The sequence below is a fragment of the Oratosquilla oratoria genome, chromosome 23 (genome assembly GCF_046742065.1).
Source record: "Oratosquilla oratoria isolate Oo_2021 chromosome 23, ASM4674206v1, whole genome shotgun sequence".
In the NCBI taxonomy this organism is placed as follows: Eukaryota; Metazoa; Arthropoda; class Malacostraca; order Stomatopoda; family Squillidae; genus Oratosquilla; species Oratosquilla oratoria.
The window spans coordinates 2797959-2821063 of record NC_134799.1 but is presented as its reverse complement, the minus strand read 5'-3'; the positions used below and the strand labels follow the sequence as shown (position 1 = coordinate 2821063).

The 23105-nt window shown below is 42.9% G+C and overlaps 1 protein-coding gene across 10 annotated transcripts in view; it reads left to right on the top strand.

Moving 5' to 3' along the window:
• Positions 1 to 23105, top strand: part of Mi-2 (chromodomain-helicase-DNA-binding protein Mi-2 homolog) — a 59872-nt gene that overhangs the window by 19710 nt on the left and 17057 nt on the right. For 6 of the 10 annotated variants that reach the window (XR_012967527.1, XM_076206479.1, XM_076206474.1 and 3 more), the window contains exons 18-33: positions 446 to 574; positions 995 to 1166; positions 1284 to 1441; positions 2052 to 2238; positions 2494 to 2640; positions 3055 to 3181; positions 3307 to 3401; positions 4501 to 4592; positions 10191 to 10395; positions 10592 to 10703; positions 13133 to 13287; positions 14524 to 14757; positions 21419 to 21711; positions 21799 to 21964; positions 22068 to 22265; positions 22380 to 22554. Coding sequence is in view for 8 of the 10 variants with exons in the window: in XM_076206479.1 (XP_076062594.1) it covers positions 446 to 574; positions 995 to 1166; positions 1284 to 1441; positions 2052 to 2238; positions 2494 to 2640; positions 3055 to 3181; positions 3307 to 3401; positions 4501 to 4592; positions 10191 to 10395; positions 10592 to 10703; positions 13133 to 13287; positions 14524 to 14757; positions 21419 to 21711; positions 21799 to 21964; positions 22068 to 22265; positions 22380 to 22554 (2645 nt within the window). In the remaining 2 variants the exon portion in view is untranslated. The remainder of the gene's footprint in view (positions 1 to 445; positions 575 to 994; positions 1167 to 1283; positions 1442 to 2051; positions 2239 to 2493; positions 2641 to 3054; positions 3182 to 3306; positions 3402 to 4500; positions 4593 to 10190; positions 10396 to 10591; positions 10704 to 13132; positions 13288 to 14523; positions 14758 to 21418; positions 21712 to 21798; positions 21965 to 22067; positions 22266 to 22379; positions 22555 to 23105) is intronic. The other 4 variants (XR_012967528.1, XM_076206476.1, XM_076206475.1 and 1 more) reach the window with 4 other exon arrangements.

Here is a 23105-nt window from a genome sequence, read left to right as displayed (position 1 = left end):
CCTTTGCCTGGAATATATTTATATTTAGAACTCTTCCAATCCTCTTTTTAGGCACCACTACTTGTCTATCAATGCATTCACAACAATTCTCTCACCCCCCACCCAGGTTCATATATACTGATGCATGTTTTATATTTCTAAATACTGAATTTGCTATTATCATCTTACTATCATCATCTGCATTAAGATCCCAGCACCTCTGCCTACTTTTCATAAAAAAACTGTACACATGTATAAATAAGTTCAAAATACTCCTCGCTTCTGAATACTAGAGCTGTATGCACTCGCAAAATCTTACGTCCTATCCCCATTTCATCTTTGCCCACATTATCCTGTGTTACTATACATGTAGCTTAACTATATATATATATATATGTGTGTGTGTGTTTATGTATGTGTTGTGTGCGTGCATATATGATTATAAATGAATCCAATGCTTTTCCAGTGTCCTGATATTTTCCCAAATGACCAAGATGTTGGACGTGTTGGAGGACTTTTGTGAAGGCCTTGGCTACAAATATGAGCGTATTGATGGTGGTGTCACTGGTACACAGCGACAGGAAGCTATTGACAGGTTTGTGATCTTTGTTTTCAACCTATACATGTCAGACGAATATTTTTCAAGATATAGTCCTGCCTGTTACATGTTTATTTCCTCACCTGATGGGATAGACAGAAAATATCGAGGAAGTCTTGTGACAGTGATCTGCTCGTCAACAACTATCGAAACCAAACAAATAGAAAATAAAGTCTTTCCCTATAGAACACCTCATGAAAATGACAGGTGTTTTATGTTGTCTGTGTAATCTATCGTGAGACCACTACCTGGAGAACCCAGATTGTTTACTCAGATGGCAATAATGCAAATTGGGTGTTTGGTGACATGGCTCAACTGTTGTCTTTTGTAGAAAGATGATAGTGTATGTAATGTGAGCACCCATGTCATAATAGCTCGAGACATTCAACATTGAAATTGGTTCTTGGTGTACTTCAGATTCAATGCTCCAGGAGCTCAGCAGTTTGTGTTCCTGCTGTCAACGCGTGCTGGTGGCTTGGGTATTAACCTGGCCACGGCAGACACCGTTATTATTTATGATTCGGACTGGAATCCTCACAATGATATTCAGGCTTTCTCCAGAGCGCATCGTATTGGTCAAGCAAATAAGGTACTTTTTATTTGTTCAGTTTTAAAAGTAGCTGTTATTCAAAGTCTTTATTGGTACTTAAGATTTTCCAGGGTAAAGTAGAAAGTGGTAATAGATACTAATGTACCTTGGTTTTAGGTTATGATCTACAGATTTGTAACGCGTAACTCCGTGGAGGAGCGCGTTACACAGGTGGCGAAGAGGAAGATGATGTTAACCCACTTGGTGGTGAGACCAGGTATGGGCGGAGCAAAGGGAGCGAACTTTTCCAAACAAGAGTTGGACGATATCTTAAGGTCAGCATAGTGTCTTTAGTTGTAGCTTTGTTATCTTGGTAAATATTTGTGTAGGAATGTCTTGCATAGTAATAAAAATGTAGAAAGTAGTTCCTGAAGCACAGATGTTTTCAATAGCTTTATTGAGGCTAATAATGTGAAAGTTTGAATACAAGAATGAAAATCTTAATTTCATGAGAATATATGTGATCACAAGATCTTGAATTAGCTGAAAGGAATCATTAAGCATTAAGGTGTCAGAGGTGCTCTTTGATTTTGTGGTCAAAAAGAGAGAGAGAGAGAGAATGGGGGAAGGGGTTAAAACCAAACCCAAGACAAGAAAGTCATGTGGCAGTAGTGCTTTTAATTTTGTCAAGGGGATGGTGGTTCGAATCCTGCCACCGGCAAAGTTGAACCAAGGGCATGGTTCATTAAATTCCACACTACTAAGTCCTCTGTAAGGGGCACAGTCCTAGCCTTCTGATAGGGGGAAGTTTATGAAGTTAAACCATATCATCAACTTGGTCTACCTTGTGTGGCATAAAGCACCAAATGGAGAGAGTTTTTTTTTTTTTTTTTTTTTTTTTTATATGTAAGGGATTGAAGGAATTGAATTTGCTTTTGTCACCAGGTTTGGTACAGAGGAATTGTTCAAGGATGAAGAAGGAAAGGAGGATGAAGCCATTCATTATGATGAAAGGGCAATTGAAGGACTGCTAGATAGAACCAAAGAAGGTATTGAACAGAAAGAGAACTGGGCTAACGAGTACCTCAGTTCGTTTAAAGTTGCATCCTACGTCACCAAAGAAGGAGAAGAGGTAAATATGCTGTATGGTAATATATAGAGTAAGTATATGATTGTATGTAACAACATTTGAGAACATACCTTTGTCATTACAAAGGATTACAAAGGCGGAGCACGCCGACAGGAGACCTTCCGGTCCATAAATAGGTTGGATGCGAATATAATAATGATAAAAAAATAAAGTAAGATATAGGTTATGATAATATAAATAATGATAAATGAAATAAATAAATGCATAGGTATAGTATACATTCTTCCATCTACACAGGATGATATGGAAGATGTCGAAGTTCTCAAGCAGGAAGCTGAAAACACAGATCCACAGTATTGGGAGAGGCTTCTTAGACATCATTTTGAACAACAACAGGAAGATCTGGCCAGAACGCTTGGTAAAGGCAAGCGGGTCCGAAAACAGGTGAGTTTGCAAGCTATAGTGACTTGTTGAATGAAAGGAATGATACATGTGCTGTGTCTTGCTATATTGCTTCTGACCCAGGCCAGTGGGCAAGATGCAGGGATGACCTGTCATCCAGGAGGAGCCAAGATAAGAGGGGTGAATGGGAGTGGAGTATGTGGGGATGGAATGGGTGGGAGTGGATTTTATGCCTTTGTTTATTAGCTACCTCCCTTGTAAGTGGGAACAAAGCTGTTAGCATATGTATGTTTATATAAATGTAGGGCCTTGGCCCTATATAAGAAGATGGCTGAGTGAAAGTGTACGTTCATACGTAGTACATTTGTAGTCATATAGCTTGAATTTATCTTTGGCTTAGTTTTAAAAAATATATATATATATGTATATAAAGAAGTTGCTATATGTTTGTTATAGGTTAATTATAATGATGCTGATGGGCGTGAAGACATCACATGGCAGGACCAAGGATCTGACTACAACTCGGACTTTTCCGTACCTTCGGATAATGATGATGACGGTGAATTTGATGAAAAGGCTGAGGGTAAAGTATTAGATTTAATGTGGAGATATCGAATTGATGGGTGTGTTTTTGCATCGAATAGATATTAAGGACCGTAGTTTATGATAGTATTGTCCCGTCAGGTTGTAACGAAATATTTTCTTTAGGTGATAGTTCGAGAAGATCGAGGCGGCGAGGAGACAGAGGTGACAGGGATCGCCCACTTCCACCTTTGTTGGCACGTGTGGGAGGAAACATTGAGGTGAGACCATAGTTTGAGAAAACCCGCAGATAACTTTACTTAATATTAAGCAGGATGAAATGAGTGTATTACTTATCCAGATCATGAAACCCATTAATGTCCAAACCTCCGTCTGAACGAGCCCTTAACAGGTGCTGGGAATCAGTACAAGCCCGAACAAGTAATTTGAACTGCCCATATGCATGTCTTCAGGAACACTTAAATTTAGCCTTTGTGTGATGAAGAAAACTTCGAAATTGTTGCCATTATCCTGCCAATAATCATTGCTTAGAAAACTACAGAGAAATACATGAACCCATGTGATTTCAGCAAGAGGCAGGAAGAACCATGCATACCATCAAATGGTAAATTCAGTCGAACCTCAGTTCTCGGCCACAGTCCATTATAGAAAATTGTTCCAGAATGTGTTTGGTTGAGGAACAAAACAAGTTTACTGATCTGCTGGATACAGCTTTATCAGGGTGATATTCTTCCACAGAACTCTGAATTTCGCCCCCATTTTCCATTTTTTCACCATTTGGGTAGGTCAGGAACTGATATTTTGGTAGACCACTGGAGTAGAAAAAAAGATACAAGAAATTGGTCGAGAACTGAATTGTATGACTTATGAGACATTCAAGAACTGGGATTCTAGTGTATTTGAGTCAGTCACAGTGTGCAGCCAGTTTAAATTATTTGGGGAGGGGACGCTGTTCAGATTTTTAGGGATTGTTTGAAAGATGGCAGTTTGGACATAGGAGATATTGCTGTATTAACAAATTATGGTTTAAATGTAGTTGAAACATTGTTAATGACCATATATCCACATTGGATGTGGGAGATATTGCTGTATTAAGAATTATGGTTAATATGTAGTTTAAACATTGTAAATGACCAGATATCCGCATTGTCTTATCAGACTCGAAAGATGAGGGTCAGGTATTTACTTGCGGATAAAGAAAATGGATTACTATGGAGTTGTGGTCTGAGCATAGACCATGAGTTAAAGGCACATCCTCACAAGTAACATATGTGTGGGGGGGGAAAAAAAGGTATGGGAAGGGAATGGATAGGTCTCAATGGGAATTGAATAATCTGAATTACTTTTATGCTATTACAGGTCCTAGGTTTTAATGCACGGCAGAGGAAGGCTTTCCTAAATGCAGTTATGAGATATGGTATGCCCCCTCAGGAAGCTTTCAATTCTCAATGGTAAGTTTATAATACAACTTCCAGAAAAAAATATTTGTAAGGTTGGTGCTACTTATTTCATGATAGGTGTAACTGCTCCGTTTTTAGTCTATATCAACCCAAATTGCTATAGTTTGCATACTACTATAATTTGGGTACTTCAGTCTATACATGTAATTGTATAGTTCAGAATTTGTGCTTGTATATATTTTGATTTAATTTATTTTTTAAGATAATGAATTAACTATAACAGAAATATTAGTCGTGCAACCCTTTAACACAAGGAAGCTTGTTTTAACCTCTTTAATTAAAAGTCAAATTATCGTGTGCAGCATCGGATGCCTGATGTATGATGATGCGATGATGTATCACAATACTCGCACTTTAAAATGTAAAGTCACAATTGAGGAGCCGCGTGCTGTAGGGGCTCAAGCGCCAGTTCCTGCGATTTCAGGTTTTTGCATGTTCTGGGTGCTCCATCTCTTCTAGATCATGGGGCAATAGACTGGGATAGGATTCTCTACCTTATTCCCACTGTATCGAGGGGTTAGAATTGCATACTGAAACCTGTTTTTTGAGCAGAGGACTTTGTCGGTAGCGGTGCATAGGGGCTCAAGTGCTCGGCCAATGAGTGGTCCATATTCAGGCACACCCACTCGCCCGGCCAATCACGTTCTCCGAGGTACTAGTCACGCTGTCACGCTCCCGCCAAGCCACGCATGCTTTCGCGAGTGTTGTGTTATTTTCCACTCTTACCATGGATTTATCGTCTGATAACAGCTCCAGTGCATCAGAACATGAAGAAGAGGCTTCCACTAAGTCACGCAAGCGGCAACGGTGTCCTGATAAGTGGATAAAGAACCAAAATAAGGCGAAATGTAACGGGTGAGGCGTACACCAGCCACACCACCAAAAAGAAAGTTGGGGAAAGGAGGGTTGGGAGTCCCTGCTCTTGCCCTGCTAAGTGTTTCACCAAGATAGGGGATGACAACGTGGAAGCAATCTTCAAAGCTTACTGGGATCTAGCAAACCACGATGCCCAGAGTAACTACCTTGCCTTTCGAGTAGTTGAGACACCTGTGAAGCGTCCTAGGATGAAGCAGGATGGGTCTACCGAGTCCAAGAGACAGTGCACATGCAACTATTCCGTGTTTGTGAGTGGGATGGTTGTGACTGTTTGTAAGACAGCCTTTCTCAACATTCACGGCATCAGTGATAAACGTGTAAGGAACGTTTCAGTGAAGACCAAAGCCTTGCCTACAGGAACTCCTACAGCAGACAAACGGGGAAGTACAGTAAATTGGAACCAAGTTGCTGATGTAAGAAAAGACCTGGTGCGTAACTTTATTAAGGCCTTACCACTGTGTTCTTCGCATTACAGTCGTACAAAGGCCCTCAACCGGAAGTACCTCCCCCCTGGCAGTACTCTCATCTCGCTGTACAAGGCCTACAAGGACGACCTCGAGGAGAAGTAGTTAATTAATTCTGTGGTACATGAACACATGTTTCGTGATATTTTCAACAGTGAGTTTAACATCGGCACTACTCCACCCTAAGCAGACACCTGTAACTTTTGTGATGAGTACGCAATCAAGTTCAAGATGCTGACGGACGAGAAAAACTTGTCGGAGAAGGAAATACTCAAGGCTCAGAAGACCGTCCATGACGCCCACGCTAAGGTCGCCTAGAGACTTCTCAAGGCCTACGGTGCAGAAAAAACCCTGAAGATTGCGTGTATTGCCATTGATCTTCAGCAGACCCTCCCTACCCCTAGACTTACATCGGGTGCACAGTACTACAAGAGGAAGCTATGGACATACAACCTGGGGATTCACAATCTCAAGACCAAGCAGGGGTTTTTTTGTGTGGCACGAGGGACAGGCGAAGAGAGGGTCATCAGAGGTCTGTAGCTGTCTTCAGTATTACCTGTCTCACTTCATGGACGATGGGGTTGAGAAGCTTATTGTTTTCACCGACAACTGTTCTGGCCAGAACAAGAATGTGATCCTTGTCTCCTACTACCTCAGGCTCATCCACTCTGGACTACTAACCAGGATTGAACACCGCTACATGGAACCAGGTCATTCCTACATGCCATGTGACCGTGACTTTGGGCGTTTGGAGTTAAAACTATGTGGACATCAGATCTACACCCCCAAACACTACATGGACATCATGAAGACAGTGAGTGAGAAGAAGCCATTCATCGTCATTCCCATGGACTCCACCCACTTCTTCGACTTCACCGTCCTGGGAGCGCAAGTTTCAAAGGCCAAGCAGGCTCAGTCCGGGTTCAAGTCTGCTAAGGTCCTCACTGTCTCTAATGAGGAGCGAAGGGGTTTTGTGAAGAACAGGATGATTTTCTGTGGGTCATGCAGAAAAAGAAGGGGGAGTACGACCCAAGGTTTGACTTAAGCAACGTTGACCTGCCCCTGAAGTACCCCCGTGGTGTTCCTCTCACCAAGGATAAGACATCTGATTTGAAGGATCTTCTGAAGTTTGTTCCTGGTGAATACAGGTCATTCTACAACAACCTCTTCGAGTCCCAGGAAGGAAGGTAGAGTGAGGTAGACGTGCATGAGGGGCCGGATGACCTCCTCGATTACTATTCCCCCCCCCCCCCTTATTCAAGTTACGTGGGCACATCATCCCTGGAATGGTGAATGTGACTAATATTGTGTGAATTTCATGTATTTATTGCGATTTGTCTCTGGTAAAAAAAAAGTAAAAAAAAAAAATGTAATTAAAAAAAATCATTAAAAATAATTACAATGGATAATGAAATTCATACTATATTACATATTTTATACATGTATTTACCTTCCATTTTGAATGTTTATTTACATGCCACACATATTGGGAATCGTACATAGGTGTGCATAAATTTGCATATTTCAATAATATGCAACAAAAAAATAATGAAAAACACATAGCAAAAAAGATCTGTTCGAAAGCTTTCAAATGATATATTACAGTTTGATTTTTACGCGTAAATAATGTCCGTAATATGTACCCATACTTTAACGCTTAATTACTCGGAATTCCTAATTTGGCGCTTGAGCCCCTACAGCACGCGGCTCCTCAATTGTATTACTCATTCTCTTTCGCTCCGAATATGTTAATAACTATAGAAAATGTGATCAAGACAGTTCACAGAATATGAGGGTCACGCAGCTACAACTACAAAACTGTATAATAAAGACGCTGACTGATGCTGGCATTCTCGTATACCCACTTGATCCTCACAACACCTATGTTGGCGTCATCATATAGAAGAGGTTAATCTTCATACTGTGGGACAGGGTGATTGTTAGGATGGTGGTAGGGAGAGGAGCATTGGAGGATTGTGTGGTGGTCTACAGAAGGGTGATTGGAAATTCTTAATGCTGGTGCTTGGGAAGAAAGAGCAGTGGAATGTGATGACCACCCGGTGAACGAGTTACAATATGTGAGTGTTGAGGTAGCAGAAGTGAATCAGTTGAATGGAGGAATGCTTGTATAGTTCCATTATAGAAGGGGAAGGGGGACACATATGAATGTATTAGTTTTACAGGGATCAGTCTCGTGAGTGTGGTTGGTAACGTGTATGGTCTTGTTTTAGGAGGATCATTAGATCTGTTGTTTCTGGTCTCTCTTGTAGGAGACCTACATCCCCAAAGTAATTGGCCACAACCATCATTTTGGCCAATAAATCAGAGAAGATATTTTGTGTTGTTCAATGTTTACATGGATGGGGTGGTACAGGAGGTAAATGTTAAGCTGATGGGCCTTGGTTCTGATTGAGTGAGTGAGTGGAAGTGGGAGATGTGCCAGTTGTTGTTTGCAGATGACACTGCTTGTGGCTGAGTTAAAGGAGGGTTTGAGGCAGTTTTTGTGGGCAAAAGTAAGGTGATAGATGTCCAAGGGGAGAGGATGGCAGTGAGTTGAAAGTAATTTTTTAAGGAGAAAAGCTGGAGGAAGTAAAAAACTAAAGGTAATTAACCTCTTCAGTACGGTTCAAAATCTTGCGGGCAGCATTAGCTGCCAGACGTACGATGTGTCGTAATAATACTCGCATCATAAAATATAGTCACCGCTTATATCGATCGTTCTCTCTTTCACCCGTGAATTTTGATAACCATAGAAAATGTGATGAAGACAGTTTAGAGAGTATGTCATTACGCAGGGGCAACTACAATATATATAATCAAGATGCTGATATGGCAGCCTCGTGTATCCACTTGCTCCTCATGCCGCCTACGTATGCGGCACCATATGGAAGGGGTTAAGTTAGGTTGCAGGGAATGAAGGAATGGGGGTGATGGCAGACAAGAAAAGCAATTTAATAAATTGGAGGAGTGATAAGTGTCATGAGAAATATGTAGGGATGAACGCAAAGAGAAGATTACAAACTAGGTAAAACTACATACACACAAATTAAATGCAGTGCAAAGAGCTGCTTATATACATACATATACCAAAGGCTTTTCCTCCCTACATGGGGGGTAGTCAAAAAGAAAAAGGCATAGAAACCATTCCCACCCATTCCATTTCCAAGATATTCCACTCCCCTCCACCCTCCTCCCTCCCTCTTATCTTGGCACCTCCTGGATGACGGGTCATTCCTGCATCCTGTCCACTGCCCTGGGTCTGAAGTAGTGTCGCAAGACACAGCACATCCACAGCAAGGCCACTTCATAAATTCGGTGAGCCCCCTTCTCCGTCCCCTCATGCAGAAAAGGAGAAGATGGGGAGAAATCTCTTCGGGCTGCATCAAATTTTTTCTCATACATACTTCCTCACCCCCCATCCCCCACCCACACCTCAAATTATAATAGCCATAGTATGAAGATAAGATAATGAGGAGGTGAGAAGAACAGGGGTGGAAAGGGGGTTGGGAGATAGGGTTGATGAAAGAGTATTAGGATGGTTTGGACACATGGAAAGAATGAGTGAAGAAAGACTAGTAAAAGAGGTATGGAAGGCAGATGTGGAGGGAGTGAACATGAAGGGACGTTCTAGGATGATGTGGATAGATGGGTGAAGGGGGCTTTGAGGAAGAGGGGAATGTCTGTTGAGGAAGGATGGGAGAGGACAGAAGACAGGGGTGAATGGAGAATGGTTGTATATGGATGATGATGTGATGCATGAGGTGGAATGGGCGGGGGGATGGGGGGTGAGGTAGTATGTGTGAACAAATTTTTGACACAGCCCGAAGGGATTTCTCCCCATCTTCTCCTTTATGCATGGGGGGGGACAGAGAGTGGGGGTCGCCAATTTAATGCGGCCTTGCTGTGGATGTGCTGTGTCTTGCAACACTGCTTCTGACCCAGGGCAATGGACAAGGTGCAGGGATGCCCCGTCATCCGGGAGATGCTAAGGTGAGAGGGAGGGTGGATGGGTGTGGAGTGTATACAGGGATGGAATGGGTGGGAGTGATTTTATGCCTTTTCCTTTTTGGCTACCTCCCTTGTAAGGGGAAAAAAGCCTTGGTATATGTATGTATGTATGAAGATATGGTACGGTTAAAACTTAAGTATAGTATACACCTATGTGGAATATAAGTTGCACCAACCCTTTTTGTTGTTGATTTTATCACCTTCGGTCAATTCAAGATAAGGACTAGTGTAGTAAGGATAGGTTTTATTATGCCCCAAGGCTTGTGAGGGACTTGAGAGGGAAGAGTGAGAAGTGCTTCAGAGCCTACACCTCCCTCTTCATGAGACATCTGTGTGAGCCAGGCAACGACAATGCCGAAACCTTTGCTGACGGAGTGCCCAGGGAAGGATTGAGCAGGCAACATGTGCTCACTAGAATTGGTGTCATGTCCCTCATCAGAAAGAAGGTATGATCTTAAAAAAATTCATATTTGGATTCTACTGCTTTTATTGAATTCTGAATTTAATTGTATTCTGTTCTTGCAATCATGACCAAGGAAAATTTATGTTCAATTGGAACATTCTTAGAAATATCTGAACTGAAGATTTAGGTATGATCTCGATAACGGGTTTTGTAAGATATACACACTTGTGTTGTTTCAGGTAACTGAATTCGAGTCCATTAATGGTCAGTACTCTATGCCAGAAGCATTGACGAAACCAGTTGACCCAGCGGCAACAAATGATGGAAAGAGCAATGGAACGTCAGCATCAGGTGAGAATTATGATAATTTTTATTTTTATTTTTGGTGCCAGGAAGCAGTGTCAGGATCTCTCCTCTCCTCTTTCTATACCAAGAGCATTTTCCCATCTGGTAAGGGAGGTAGCCAAGTCAAAGGCATGTACTCACCTCCAGCCACTCCACTCCCCTCCTCTACCCTTTCCTCCCGCTCATCTATGATGATGTAACACTTCACCCCATACTATACAACACATTATGGAAGACTTCATTATACACAGTCATGCATGCCACCAACAACACAATATATAGTCTATAAAGGATGATGTAACACTTCACCCCATACTATACAACACATTATGGAAGACTTCATTATACACAGTCATGCATGCCACCAACAACACAATATATAGTCTATAAAGGATTTGTGGGAATACATACTCCACTCCCAACCACCCCTTCCTCCCTCCTCTCCTGGCTCCTGGATGATGAGTCATCCCTGCATCTTGCCCAGAGCCCCAGATCAGAAACAGTGCAGCAAGACATAGCACATCCACTGCAAGGCCACCTCACCCAATCAGCTAATCCCCCTCTCCATCCCCTCATGCAGAAAAAGAGAAGACAGGGAGACATCTCTTCAGGCTGTGTCAAAATATCAGTTGTACGTACTTCCCACCCACTCCCTTCTATGCACCACAGCATCCATACACAACCACTCCCCATCCACTCCCATCTTCTGTCTTTTCACTTCCTTCCTCAACTCCTCAACACACACCCCTCCTTCCTTGCCAGTGCCCCCCCCCCACCTCTACTCTACCCATCCATCTCATCCCTGGTTTCCTCCTCATGTTCACTCTCCCTCCACCTCAGCCTTCCACTCCACACTTACCAGTCTTTCCTCACTCATGCCCTCTGTGTGTCCAAACCATCCTAACACTCCCTCACCAACTCCATCTCCCAATTCCCCCTCCACCCCTGCTGTCCTCCTCACCTCATAAACACAACATACACTTGTACATAAAATGAAACTAAAAAACTTCACACTATCCAGATACATGGAATACACATCAGTTACAAAAGACAACATTCAACACAGATATGGACTTGTGACACTAATACACAACAGCATACCCTTCAAGAAGACAGAACTAAACATACATACATGCATATACCAAGGCTTTTTCCCCCTTACAGGGGAGATAGCCAAAAAGAAAAAGGCATAAAATCATTCCCACCCATTCCATCCCTAAATACACTCCACTCCCCCTCCACCCTCCCTCCCATCTTAGCACCTCCTGGATGACGGGTCATCCCTGCACCTTGTCCACTGCCCTGGGTCCGAGGCAGTGTCGCAAGTCACAGCACATCCACAGCAAGGCTGCTTCATTAAATCGGCGACACCCCCCCTCTCCGTCCCCCCATGCAGAACTAAACACTTAAGATATATTCCAACTAAAATTGTCATAATTTATACACAGCCAGTGACTTAAAACAAACCGCTTATGGGCTGTATCACTGGCTCGTCTCATACTCTTAACATTTAGATCCCCCAGACAGGTTAGAAAAGTAATGCTGTGTATGGCGGCATTGTTTGAGTTTTACCAAGAGGTGAATTGTTTAAAGTGATTACTTTTATCCTGAGTGCATTGGTCTATTGGATGCTCACTGGGTGAGCAAGTTAGAGCATTGCTACTTGTGACAGAGGTTGAGTGACAGCTGTTTGAACTCTGCGGCCAGCGAGTTGGACCAAGGTCATGTTTCATTAAATTCCGTGCCACAAAGTCCTCTTTAAGGGACACTGTCCCAGCCTCCTGATAGGGGGAGTCCACAACGATAAACCAAATGACATGTATGACAATCAAGTAAAATATAAAATGTAAGATTGGGATGGCTTGGATACATGGAAAGAACGAGTTAAGAAAGATTAGTAAAAGAAGTGTCCAAGGCAGAGGCGGAGGTAGTGAACATTAGGGGGCAACCAAGGATGAGATGGATGGATGGGGTTAAAGGGCCATTGGGAGAGAGGGAAATGTCTGCTGAGGAAGGAGGGGAGAAGATAGAAGATAGGGCCGAGTGGAGCATGGTTGTGTATGGATGATGCTATGATACATGGATGGGAGTGGGTGGGGGATAGGGGTGGGTGAGGGAGTATGTATGAATATTTTGGTGCAGCCCAAAGAGATTTCTCCCCCTTCTCTTTTTCTGCATGAGGGGACAGAGAGGGAGGTTGCCAATTAAATGAAGAAGCCTTGGTATGGTTGTGCTTCTAACCCAGGGCAGTGGGTGAGATGCAGGGATGAGCTGTCATACAGGAGGAGCTGAGATGAAAGGGAAGGAGGGAGGGGTGGAGTATGTAGGGATGAAATGGGTGGGAGTGGATTTATGCCTTTGACTTTGGCTACCTCCCTTGTAAGGTGAAAGAATTTTGGTATTTGTATGTATGATTGATTTTGCATTTCTTTCAGGTACACCAGCAACTAGTGTTACTCCCTCACCAGCTCCATCAGTGAAGGGTGAGAATGATGAGAAAGAGGAGGAGAAGAAGGAAGAAAAAAATAAAGAGGAGGAGAAGAGTGAGGAAAAGAAAGAAGCTGAGAAAACAGATACTGAAACTGGCAAGGTAGTATGACCCCTTTCTAATCCAGAAACATCTCGTATGTTAATACATTATAGAATTACGCAGAACATAAACCTCATGCTGGGCAACTGACTGCATGATAACATACAGCCAATGCATTGGGGAGTGTTTTGGGCCACCCTAACAGCTTGTAGCCATACATTATTTTTGTCTATGCGAGTTAAAATCTTGGTACCTTGCCAAGATTTTAACTTAACATGGACAATGCATAGACAAATGCCAAGATAAGAGGGAGGGAAGAGGGTAAAGTGGAGTGGAGTAGGTAGGGGATGGAATGGGTGGGAAGTTTTTTGTGTATTTACCTAGTTATATTTTACGAGAAGGGGAGCTACGCTTGTGGTGTCCTACCTTTGAATCTCGCAGTGTGTATATGTATGTGTATGTAAGTTAAAAAATGTTTTCATCAGTATCATAGTAGGGGTACTCCAAAGTAATCCCAGAAGTATTGGATGCAAGTTATCTTGCAGTTAATTTCCCATTATGAGTGTGGAGCTGAATAAAATGGGTTGACAGTTGTGACATATGACCAAGTAAAAGTTATATCAGATAGAGATTTTGAAGTGTTTAATGCTTTTCAATAATATAATAGGAATAATAATAGGAATGTATGATTTTTTTTTACTTTTGTAAGAGGTATGGAAGGCAGATGTGGAGGGAGTGAACATGAGGGGACGTCCTAGGATGAGGTGGATGGATGGGGTGAAGGGGGCTTTGGGGAAGAGGGGAATGTCTGTTGAGGAAGGAAGGGAGAGGACGGAAGACAGAGGTGAGTGGAGAATGGTTGTATATGGATGATGTTGTGACTGCATGAGGAGGAATGGGCGGGGGGGTGGGGGGTGGGGTAGTATGTGTGAGTAAATTTTGAAGCAGCCCGAAGGGATTTCTCCCCGTCCTCTCCTTATATGCAAAGGGGGACGGAGAGGGGGGGTCGCCGATTAAATGAAGCGGCCTTGCTGTGGATGTACTGTGTCTTGCGACACTGCTTCTGACCCAGGGCGGTGGGCAGGGTTCAGGGATGACCCGTCATCCAGGAGGTGCTCAGATGAGAGGAAGGGTGGGAGGGGTGTGGAGTGTATTAGGGATGAAATGGGTGGGAGTGTTTTTATGCCTTTCCCTTTGTGGCTACCTCCCTTGGAAGGGGGAAAAAGCCTTGGTATATGTATGTATGTATGTATGATTTTTTTTAACCATGAATAAATTTGTGTATCCAAATTGCAGAAGGAAGAAGAAAAAGAAAAAACGGAGAAGGAGGAAGTTGCAAAGCCAGAAGCTGGGAGCAACCCCGAAGAAGTCAAAGAAGATTCAGGGAAATCGGAGGTTGAAGAAAAAGTAGAAGAGAAGAAAGAAGAAAAGGAAGAAAATAATGTTGATGGTAAAGAAGTTAAAGCGGAAGAGAAGGAAAGTGAAACAAAGAAGGATTCTACAGAAACAGAAAAAGAAGAGGAAAAGGAAGTGAGTACAACAATTATTATTTTGATTGAAATATATAGGCTTTAGTAGGTGTCGCAGTTTCCGTTAAGTTTTGTGTGGGTGTGTGTATGTATGTAGCTCCAAAGTGAATGCAGTAATAAATGGTGTTGTAGTTGTTCAAGTGGGCAGTATGATAAGGAACAGAAGCAGTTGTATATTGTTGGAAGGAATATGTAGTGGACAGCTTCAGTTATTATGACCAGCTGTGAAGGTGCTGTCTTGCAGCATTACCTCTCACTTGAACATTGGGAACTGGATAGGGGTGACCTTTCATCCAGAAGGAGCTAAGACAGAGAGGTAATGGGGTTTGGATGGATGTGGGATGGATAAAGGGTGGGTATATGCTTTGCCACCCTTCATATAAGAGGGAAAGGAAATTGTTGGCATATGTAATGTCTAGTTATGCAGAATATATTGCATTTCTAGGTGTTAAAGGGATGACCCGTCATCCAGGAGGTGCTCAGATGAGAGGGAGGGTGGGAGGGGTGTGGAGTGTATTTAGGGATGAAATGGGTGGGAGTGTTTTTATGCCTTTCCCTTTTTGGCTACCTCCCTTGAAAGGGGGAAAAAGCCTTGGTATATGTATGTATGTAGGTGTTAAAGAATTGGGTGATCTTAGCAACTGTTTTGTAGTTGCTGTAATTTGTTGTTATTGTTAGGTCATCTGCATAGGTAAACATTTCAGCGGATTGTTTTGGATCTAGGCTGGGGAGATTTCTTATGAAGTAGTGAGGGTTATTGCTCCTTGGTAGAACTTCATTCAGCAGTCTTTTGGTTCCAGATATTGGGTTGTTGTGGGTTATTCTGCAAAATCTACCAGCTATGTAGTTTGTTAGCAATTTCCTGTCAAATTACTCCTCCTTCTTGGCATCTAATCTCAATTGGGCTCAGTGTCACATGTGATCCTATTTATTACTTCTTACCAACATATCTGTTCAACCTGGCTGTTCAATTTATACATGGATGAGGTGGTATGAGAGGTGAATGCAAGGGTAGTGGGTCAGGGATAGGAGATGGTTAAAGAAAATGGAGAAAAGTGGGAGGTAAGCCACTTAATGTTTGCTTACGACACTGAGCTTGTAGCAGGATCAGAGGAATGATTGAGGAAGTTAGTGACAGAGTTTGGGAAGGTATGTGGAAGAAGAAAGTTGAAGATAAATGTAGGTAAAAGTAAGGTGATGAGATGTACAAGGGGAGAGAGTGACACCATGCTGGAAGTGAGTATTAACCACTTCCATACGGTGACGCCTACGTAGGCATCATGAGGAGCAAGTGGGTACGCGATGATGCCGACGTCGGCGTCTTGATTATATTTATTGTAGTCATACCTACATAACCTCCATTCTCTCTAAACTGGCTTCATCATATTTTCTATGGTTATCAAAATTCACGAGTGAAAGAGAACGAACGATTGAGCACTGACTGTATTTTTTATAATGCGATTATTATGGCGCGACATCACACTTCGGGCAGCTAATGCTGCCAGACGTGCGATGTGCCCCAGAGTGAAGAGGTTAAGGGAGAGAGACTGGAGGAAGTGTATAGTTTTAGATACTTGGGTGCAAATGTGACAGGAAAGGGAGGAGTGGGGGTGGAGGTAGAATGTAGATTGAAAGAAGTGAGTAAATGCCTTGGGGGATTAAAAAGTGCAATGAGAAATAGACATTTGGGAATGAATGCTAAGAGGAGATTGTATGAAGGAATGATTGTGCCAGCAGCACTGTATGGAGCAGAAACATAAGAGAGGAGGAGTTTGAATGTGCTTGAGATGAAATGACTGAGAAGTATGATAGGGATTACTAGGCTAGATAGAGTGAGAAATGAGGGGGTGAGGTGGAGAACAGGGGTGGAATTGGAGTTGGGGGATAGGGTTGATGAAAGAGTATTAGGATGGTTTGGACACATGGAAAGAATGAGTGAAGAAAGATCAGTAAAAGAGGTGTGGAAGGAGTGAACATGAGGGGGCATCCTAGGATGAGATGGATGGATGGGGTAAAAGGGGAATGTCTGTTGAGAAGGACAGGAAAGGATAGAAGATAGGGCTGAATAGAAAATGATTGTGTATGGATAATGCTGTGATGCATGAGGGGGAGTGGGTGGGGGATGGGAGTATGTATGAGAAATAAATTGACACAGCCCAAAGGGATTTCTCCCCATTCTCTCCTTTTCTTCATGAGGGTACAGAGGGTAGGGGGGTGGGTTCCTGAATTAATGAAGCAACCTTGCTGTGGATGTGCTGTCTTGCTACACTGCTTCTGACCTAGGGCAGTGGACAAGATTCAAGGATGACCTGTCATCCAGGAGGTGCCAAGGTAAGAGGGAGGGTAGAGGGGAGTGGAGTGGAGTATGTAGGGGATGGACTGGGTGGAAGTGGTTTCTATGCCTTGTCTTTTGGCTACCTCCCGTGTAAGGGGGAAGAAAGGCGTGTGTGTACCAACATATCTATATACTAAAGAGGTGCCAAGATGAAAGGGATGGGAGTGGAGTATGTTGGGGATGGAATGGGTGGTAGTGTTTTTTGTGCTACCTCCCTTGTAAGGAGAATATATGGAGAAAGAGGAAAAGGGCAGAAGGTAGGGAGGTACTTAGAGTGAACTGCTTAAGTTGGAAAAAAAAAAAAGGAGAATGAGCATAAAAAGAAGCTGAAAGAGGAGTGGGAGGGAGTAAAGGATAGAGTAGAACAAGGAGTGGTGGAGGAATGGGTCAAGGAGGGAGTCATAAGGTGTGCAAAGATGGTGTGTGGAACAAGGAGGGCGGGAGGAAATATAAGGAAGGGTAGTGAGTGGTGGGATGAGGAAGCAAAGAAGGTGTAGAAGAGAAGCAGGCATTCATAGATTGGCTACAAATTAGGACAAGGGAGTTGTATGAGAGGTATAAAGTAAAGAGAAGGGAAGTTAAGCATAAGATAAAGGAAGCAAAGAGGAGAGCAGATGTGAAATGGGGTAAGAGTATGACAGAAAATTTTGAAAGTAATAAAAAGATGTTTTGGAAGGAAATTAAAAGAGAAACAGGAGGTGAATTGAGTAGAGAAGAAAAGGTAAAAGGTGCAGATGGAGAGATGATAATGGAAGAGAAGGCAGTGATAGGAAGGTGGGCAGAGTATTTTAGGGAGTTGCTAAATGTGAAGGAGGATAGGAAGGGAAAGGTAGTTGCAGTGGGAAGCGCTAAGAAAATGAGAGTTATCAGTGATGAAAATGGAGGAGAAATAGGGAAGGATGAATTGAAAGCAGCTGTTAAGATGATGAGAGCAGGTAAGGCACCTGGTCTGGATGGATGCCATGCAGAATGTCTGAAGAAAGGAGGTACAGTGATGGTGGACTGGCTGGTGAGGTTATTTAATGTTTGTTTAAGAGAGGGTAGAGTGCTGGAGGACTGGAGGAGTGCCTGTATAGTTCCACTTTACAAGGGATAGGGGGACAAGTGTAAGTGTAGTAGTTTCAGAGGGATCAGCTTGTTGAGTGTACTTGGGAAGGCTTAAGGGTGGGTCTTGATTGAGAGGATTAGGAAAGGAACAGAGGGAGTAATTGGTGAGGAACAGTGTGGGTTTAGGACAGGTAGGGGTTGTGTAGATCAGATTTTTGTGGTATGGCAGATATGTGAGAAAGCTATAGGAAAAGGTAAGGATGTTTTTTGGGCTTTTATGGATCTGGAAAAGGCTTATGACAGGGTAAACAAGAAGGCACTGTGGGAGGTACTGCAGATATATGGGATAGGAGGAAAGCTGTTAAGAGCAGTCAAGAGTTTTTACGAGAGTAGTAGAGCTTGTGTTAGGATTAGAAATGGAGAGAGTGAATGGTTTGAGGTGAAGGTGGGACTTGGTCAGGGATGTGTTATGTTGTCCTGGCTGTTCAATCTTTACATGGGTGGGGTGGTGCAAGAGGTGAGTTCAAGGGTAGTGGGTGAGGGGTTTGAGATGATTAAAGAAAATGGAGAAAAGTGGGAGGTGAGCCAGTTGTTGTTTGCTGACGACATTGTGCATGTAACAGGATCAGATCAGAAGAGGGATTGAGGAAGATAATGACAGTTTGAGAAGGTGTGTGATAGAAGGAAGCTGAAGTTAAACATGGGCAAAAGATGCACAGCAGGCTGGAAGTGAGCATTAAGGGTGAAAGACTGGAGGAAGTGGATAGTTTTAGATACTTGGGTGCGAATGTGGCAGGAAAGGGAGGAGTGGGGGTGGAGGTCGAATGTACATTGAGAGAAGCGAGTAAATGCCTTGGTGGATTAAAAAGTGTAATGAGAAATAGACATTTGGGAATGGATGCTAAGAGGAGTTTATATGAAGGAGCGATTGTGCCAACAGCATTGTACAGGGCAGAAACATGGAACATAAGAGAGGAAGAGAGAAGGAGTTTGAATGTGTGTGAGATGAAATGTCTGAGAAGTATGATAGGGGTTACTAGGCTGGATAGAGTGAGAAATGAGGAGGTGAGGAGGAGAACAGGGGTGGAAAGGGAACTGGGAGATAGGGTTGATGAAAGAGTATTAGGATGGTTTGGACACATGGAAAGAATGAGTGAAGAAAGATTAGTAAAAAGTGTGGGAGGAGTGAATATGAGGGGACATCCTAGGATGAGATGGATGGATGGGGTGAAAGGGCCATTACAAAAGAGAGGAATGTCTGTTGAGGAAGGACGGGAGAGGACAGAAGATAGGGGTGAATGGAGAGGGGTTGTGTATAGATGATGCTGTGATGCATGAGGGGGAGTGGGTGGGGGGTGAGGAAGTATGTATGAGAAAAAAGTTGACGCAGCCCGAAGGGATTTCTCCCTGTCTTCTCCTTTTCTGCATGGGGGGGGACGGAAAGTGGGGTCGCCAAATTTATGAAGTGACCTTGCTGTGGATGTGCTGTCTTACGACACTGCTTCTGACCCAGGGCAGTGGACAGGATGCAGGGATGACCCATCATCCAGGAGGTGCCAAGATAAGAGGGAGGGAGGAGGGTGGAGGGGAGTGGAATGTATAGGAAATGAAATGGGTGGGAGTGGTTTCTATGACTTTTTCTTTTTGGCTACCTCTTGTGTAAGGGGAAAAAGCCTTTGGTATATGTATGTATGTATTGTATTGCCAATGGTGTTCTGTGGTTTTGATAATGGAGAACCAGGTTTTGAATGCATATATATATATATATTTGAATAGAATCACCAGTGACAGTGATGTCGATCAAATAATTCTGACTGTCGTCCCTGGGTTTGTGAATTCTCAGTAGCTCAGTCGGTAAGGCGACGGCAGTGAGAATTCACGAGCCCAGGTTCGAATCCGGGGATGACAGTCGGAATTATTTAATCGATTTCACTGTCACTGGTGATTCTATTTAGAAACAACAATGGCGATAAGTCCATCAAGGAAACGTACCAGTCTTAACCACTAGCTAAAGTTGCCCTGGTTCACTGTAAAATAATAAGTACGGACGGCAGTTAGCAGTTGACTTAGTTCCTCGGGAAGTAGATTAACTTCCAGGTTGGTGAATTTTATAGGGTCAGTAGCTCAGTTGGTAAGTCGACGGCAGTGAGAATTCACGAGCCCAGGTTCAAATCCGGGGACGACAGTCGGAATTATTTGATATATTTATTTAGTTGTTTTTTCATTTACAAGATTAGAGGGAAGCTGGGGTACTGACTTGGCTACCTCCTTATAAGGAGGAAAGAGCCTATGGTATAGGAAAATATATGTATATATAAAATATGGAGTATGTTGGGGATAGAATGGGTGGGAGTGGTTTATGCCTTTGTTTTTGGCCACCTCCCTTATAAGGGGGAAAAGCCTTTGGTGTATGTATGTGTGTGTATGTGTATATATATATATATATATATATATATATATATTATATTATTATTATTATTATTTTTTTTTTCTCTCCTGACATGGAACATAAGAGAGGAAGAGAGAAGGAGTTTGGATGTGTTTGAGATGACGTGTCTGAGAAGTATGATGGGGTGTTACTAGGTTAGATAGAGTGAGAAATGAGGAGGTGAGGAGGAGAACAGGGGTGGAAAGGGAGTTGGAAAATAGGGTTGATGAAAGAGTATTAGGATGGTTTGGACACATGGAAAGAATGAGTGAAGAAAGACTAGTAAAAGAGGTATGGAAGGCAGATGTGGAGGGAGTGAACATGTGGGGATGTCCTAGGATGAGGTGGATGGATGGGGTGAAGGGGGCTTTTGGGAAGAGGGGAATGTCTGTTGAGGAAGGATGGGAGAGGACAGAAGACAGGGGTGAATGGAGAGGGTTGTATATGGATGATGATGTGATGCATGAGGTGGGATGGGGGGCGAGGTAGTATGTGTGAGCAAAATTTGACGCAGCCCGAAGGGATTTCTCCCCGTCTTCTCCTTTTATGCATGGGGGGACGGAGAGGAGGGGGGTTGCCGATATAATGAAGCGGCCTTGCTGTGGATGTGCTGTGCCTTGCGACACTGTCTCTGACCCAGGGCATTGGACAAGGTGCAGGGATGACCCATCATCCAGGAGGTGCTAAGATGGTAGGGAGGGTGGAGGGGAGTGGAGTGTATTTAGGGATGAAATGGGTGGGAATGATTTTATGCCTTTTTCTTTGTGGCTACCTCCCTTGTAAGTGGGAAAAAGCCTTGGTATATGTATGTATGACAACTGATAACATTCACCATTTTCATTTACTGTATAGACTGAAGAAAAGAAAGAGGAAGATACTAAAACAGAAGCCAAACCAAAGGAGGAAGACAAAGAAAAGAAGGAGGAGAAGGATGCCAAATCTGAAGTTAAAGAGGAAAATGATAAAGAAGAGGATAAAGATGAAGACAAGAAGGATGGTGAAAAGAAGAAAGAGATTGAGCCAGTGTCTAAACGGAAGTTTATGTTCAACATTGCCGATGGTGGCTTCACGGAACTGCACACTTTGTGGCAGAACGAAGAGAAAGCCGCAGTGCCAGGGAGAGAATACGAAATTTGGCATCGCAGGTAACTAACTAACTTTTTTTGCATGTGCTGTTTGCAATATTTGATGATCTATAACAAGATGCTTCATTATTGAATGTTGATTTGCAGGCATGATTACTGGCTTCTTGCTGGTATCGTCAATCATGGATATGGTCGTTGGCAAGATATTCAAAATGACGTCAGATTTGCTATTATCAATGAACCATTCAAGATGGATGTTGGTAAAGGCAATTTTCTAGAAATCAAAAACAAATTCCTTGCAAGGAGATTTAAGGTATTAACTTGTGTTTTGCTTGTTGCTGAGGTAATCAGAAACATTGGAATTACGCTGATTTCTAGTTTTTTGAAGATTTTATCACGTAGAAATATTTATGTTGCAGTTGCTGGAACAGGCTTTGGTAATTGAGGAGCAATTACGGCGAGCGGCCTTCCTCAACCTCCAGCAAGACCCACACCACCCAGCATGTGCATTAAATGCCCGCTTTGCGGAAGTGGAATGTTTGGCTGAATCTCACCAGCATTTGAGCAAAGAAAGCCTTGCTGGCAACAAGCCAGCTAATGCAGTGTTAAATAAGGTGGACGATTGTGTTGATGATTGGGGACTGTCAGGAAGTGTATACAAAATTTATTTATGTTTTATTTTTTTCTGTAGCAAGTGGTAAAGTCACGTTTCCTTTACCATTCTGTAGGTGTTGAATCAGTTGGAGGAACTGCTCTCTGATATGAAGTCAGACGTAACACGGCTTCCAGCTTCCTTAGCGAGGATCCCACCCGTTGCACAACGTTTACAGATGTCCGAGAGGTCCATTCTTTCCCGCCTGGCTTCAGGTGCAAGTGGAGTGGACAAAAATAGCCAAGGAGCAGGTAGGAATTGAGTTTTAACTATACAGGTGAGCCTTTGCTTTGCTGTAGCCTGTATTATTGATGCCTGTTACATGTAGCATTTTAGATCCTCCTTAGTAAATCACAGAGGACTTCGGGGACATACGGTTCCTGTTTAAGTAATGTACCTGTTGAATTTAAGAACGTTTCAATTTTCTGGATTGAACCCATTGCTAGATGCTGATCCTTGATTCTTTGGGCTGTTTTTCTTAACTCCCCTCCATGTGCTCAGATCCCAGCTTTTTACTAAGAGAACTTGCACAGGAAAAGGATATATGTGTGCACACACAAACACACACACGTTATATGGCAGTGGAATGGGTGGGAGTAGATTTTGTGCCTTTATTTATTTATATATTTATTTATTGATTTATTTTTGGCTACCTCCCTTGTAAGGGGAAGGCCCAGTCACCCATCCCACACCCATGTAACACGTGCTTGATATTTGATATTAGCTCATCACCAGCATACTATTCAAACATATACAATAATATATCTGTACCACATAATACATCCCTAGAAAAACACATTCA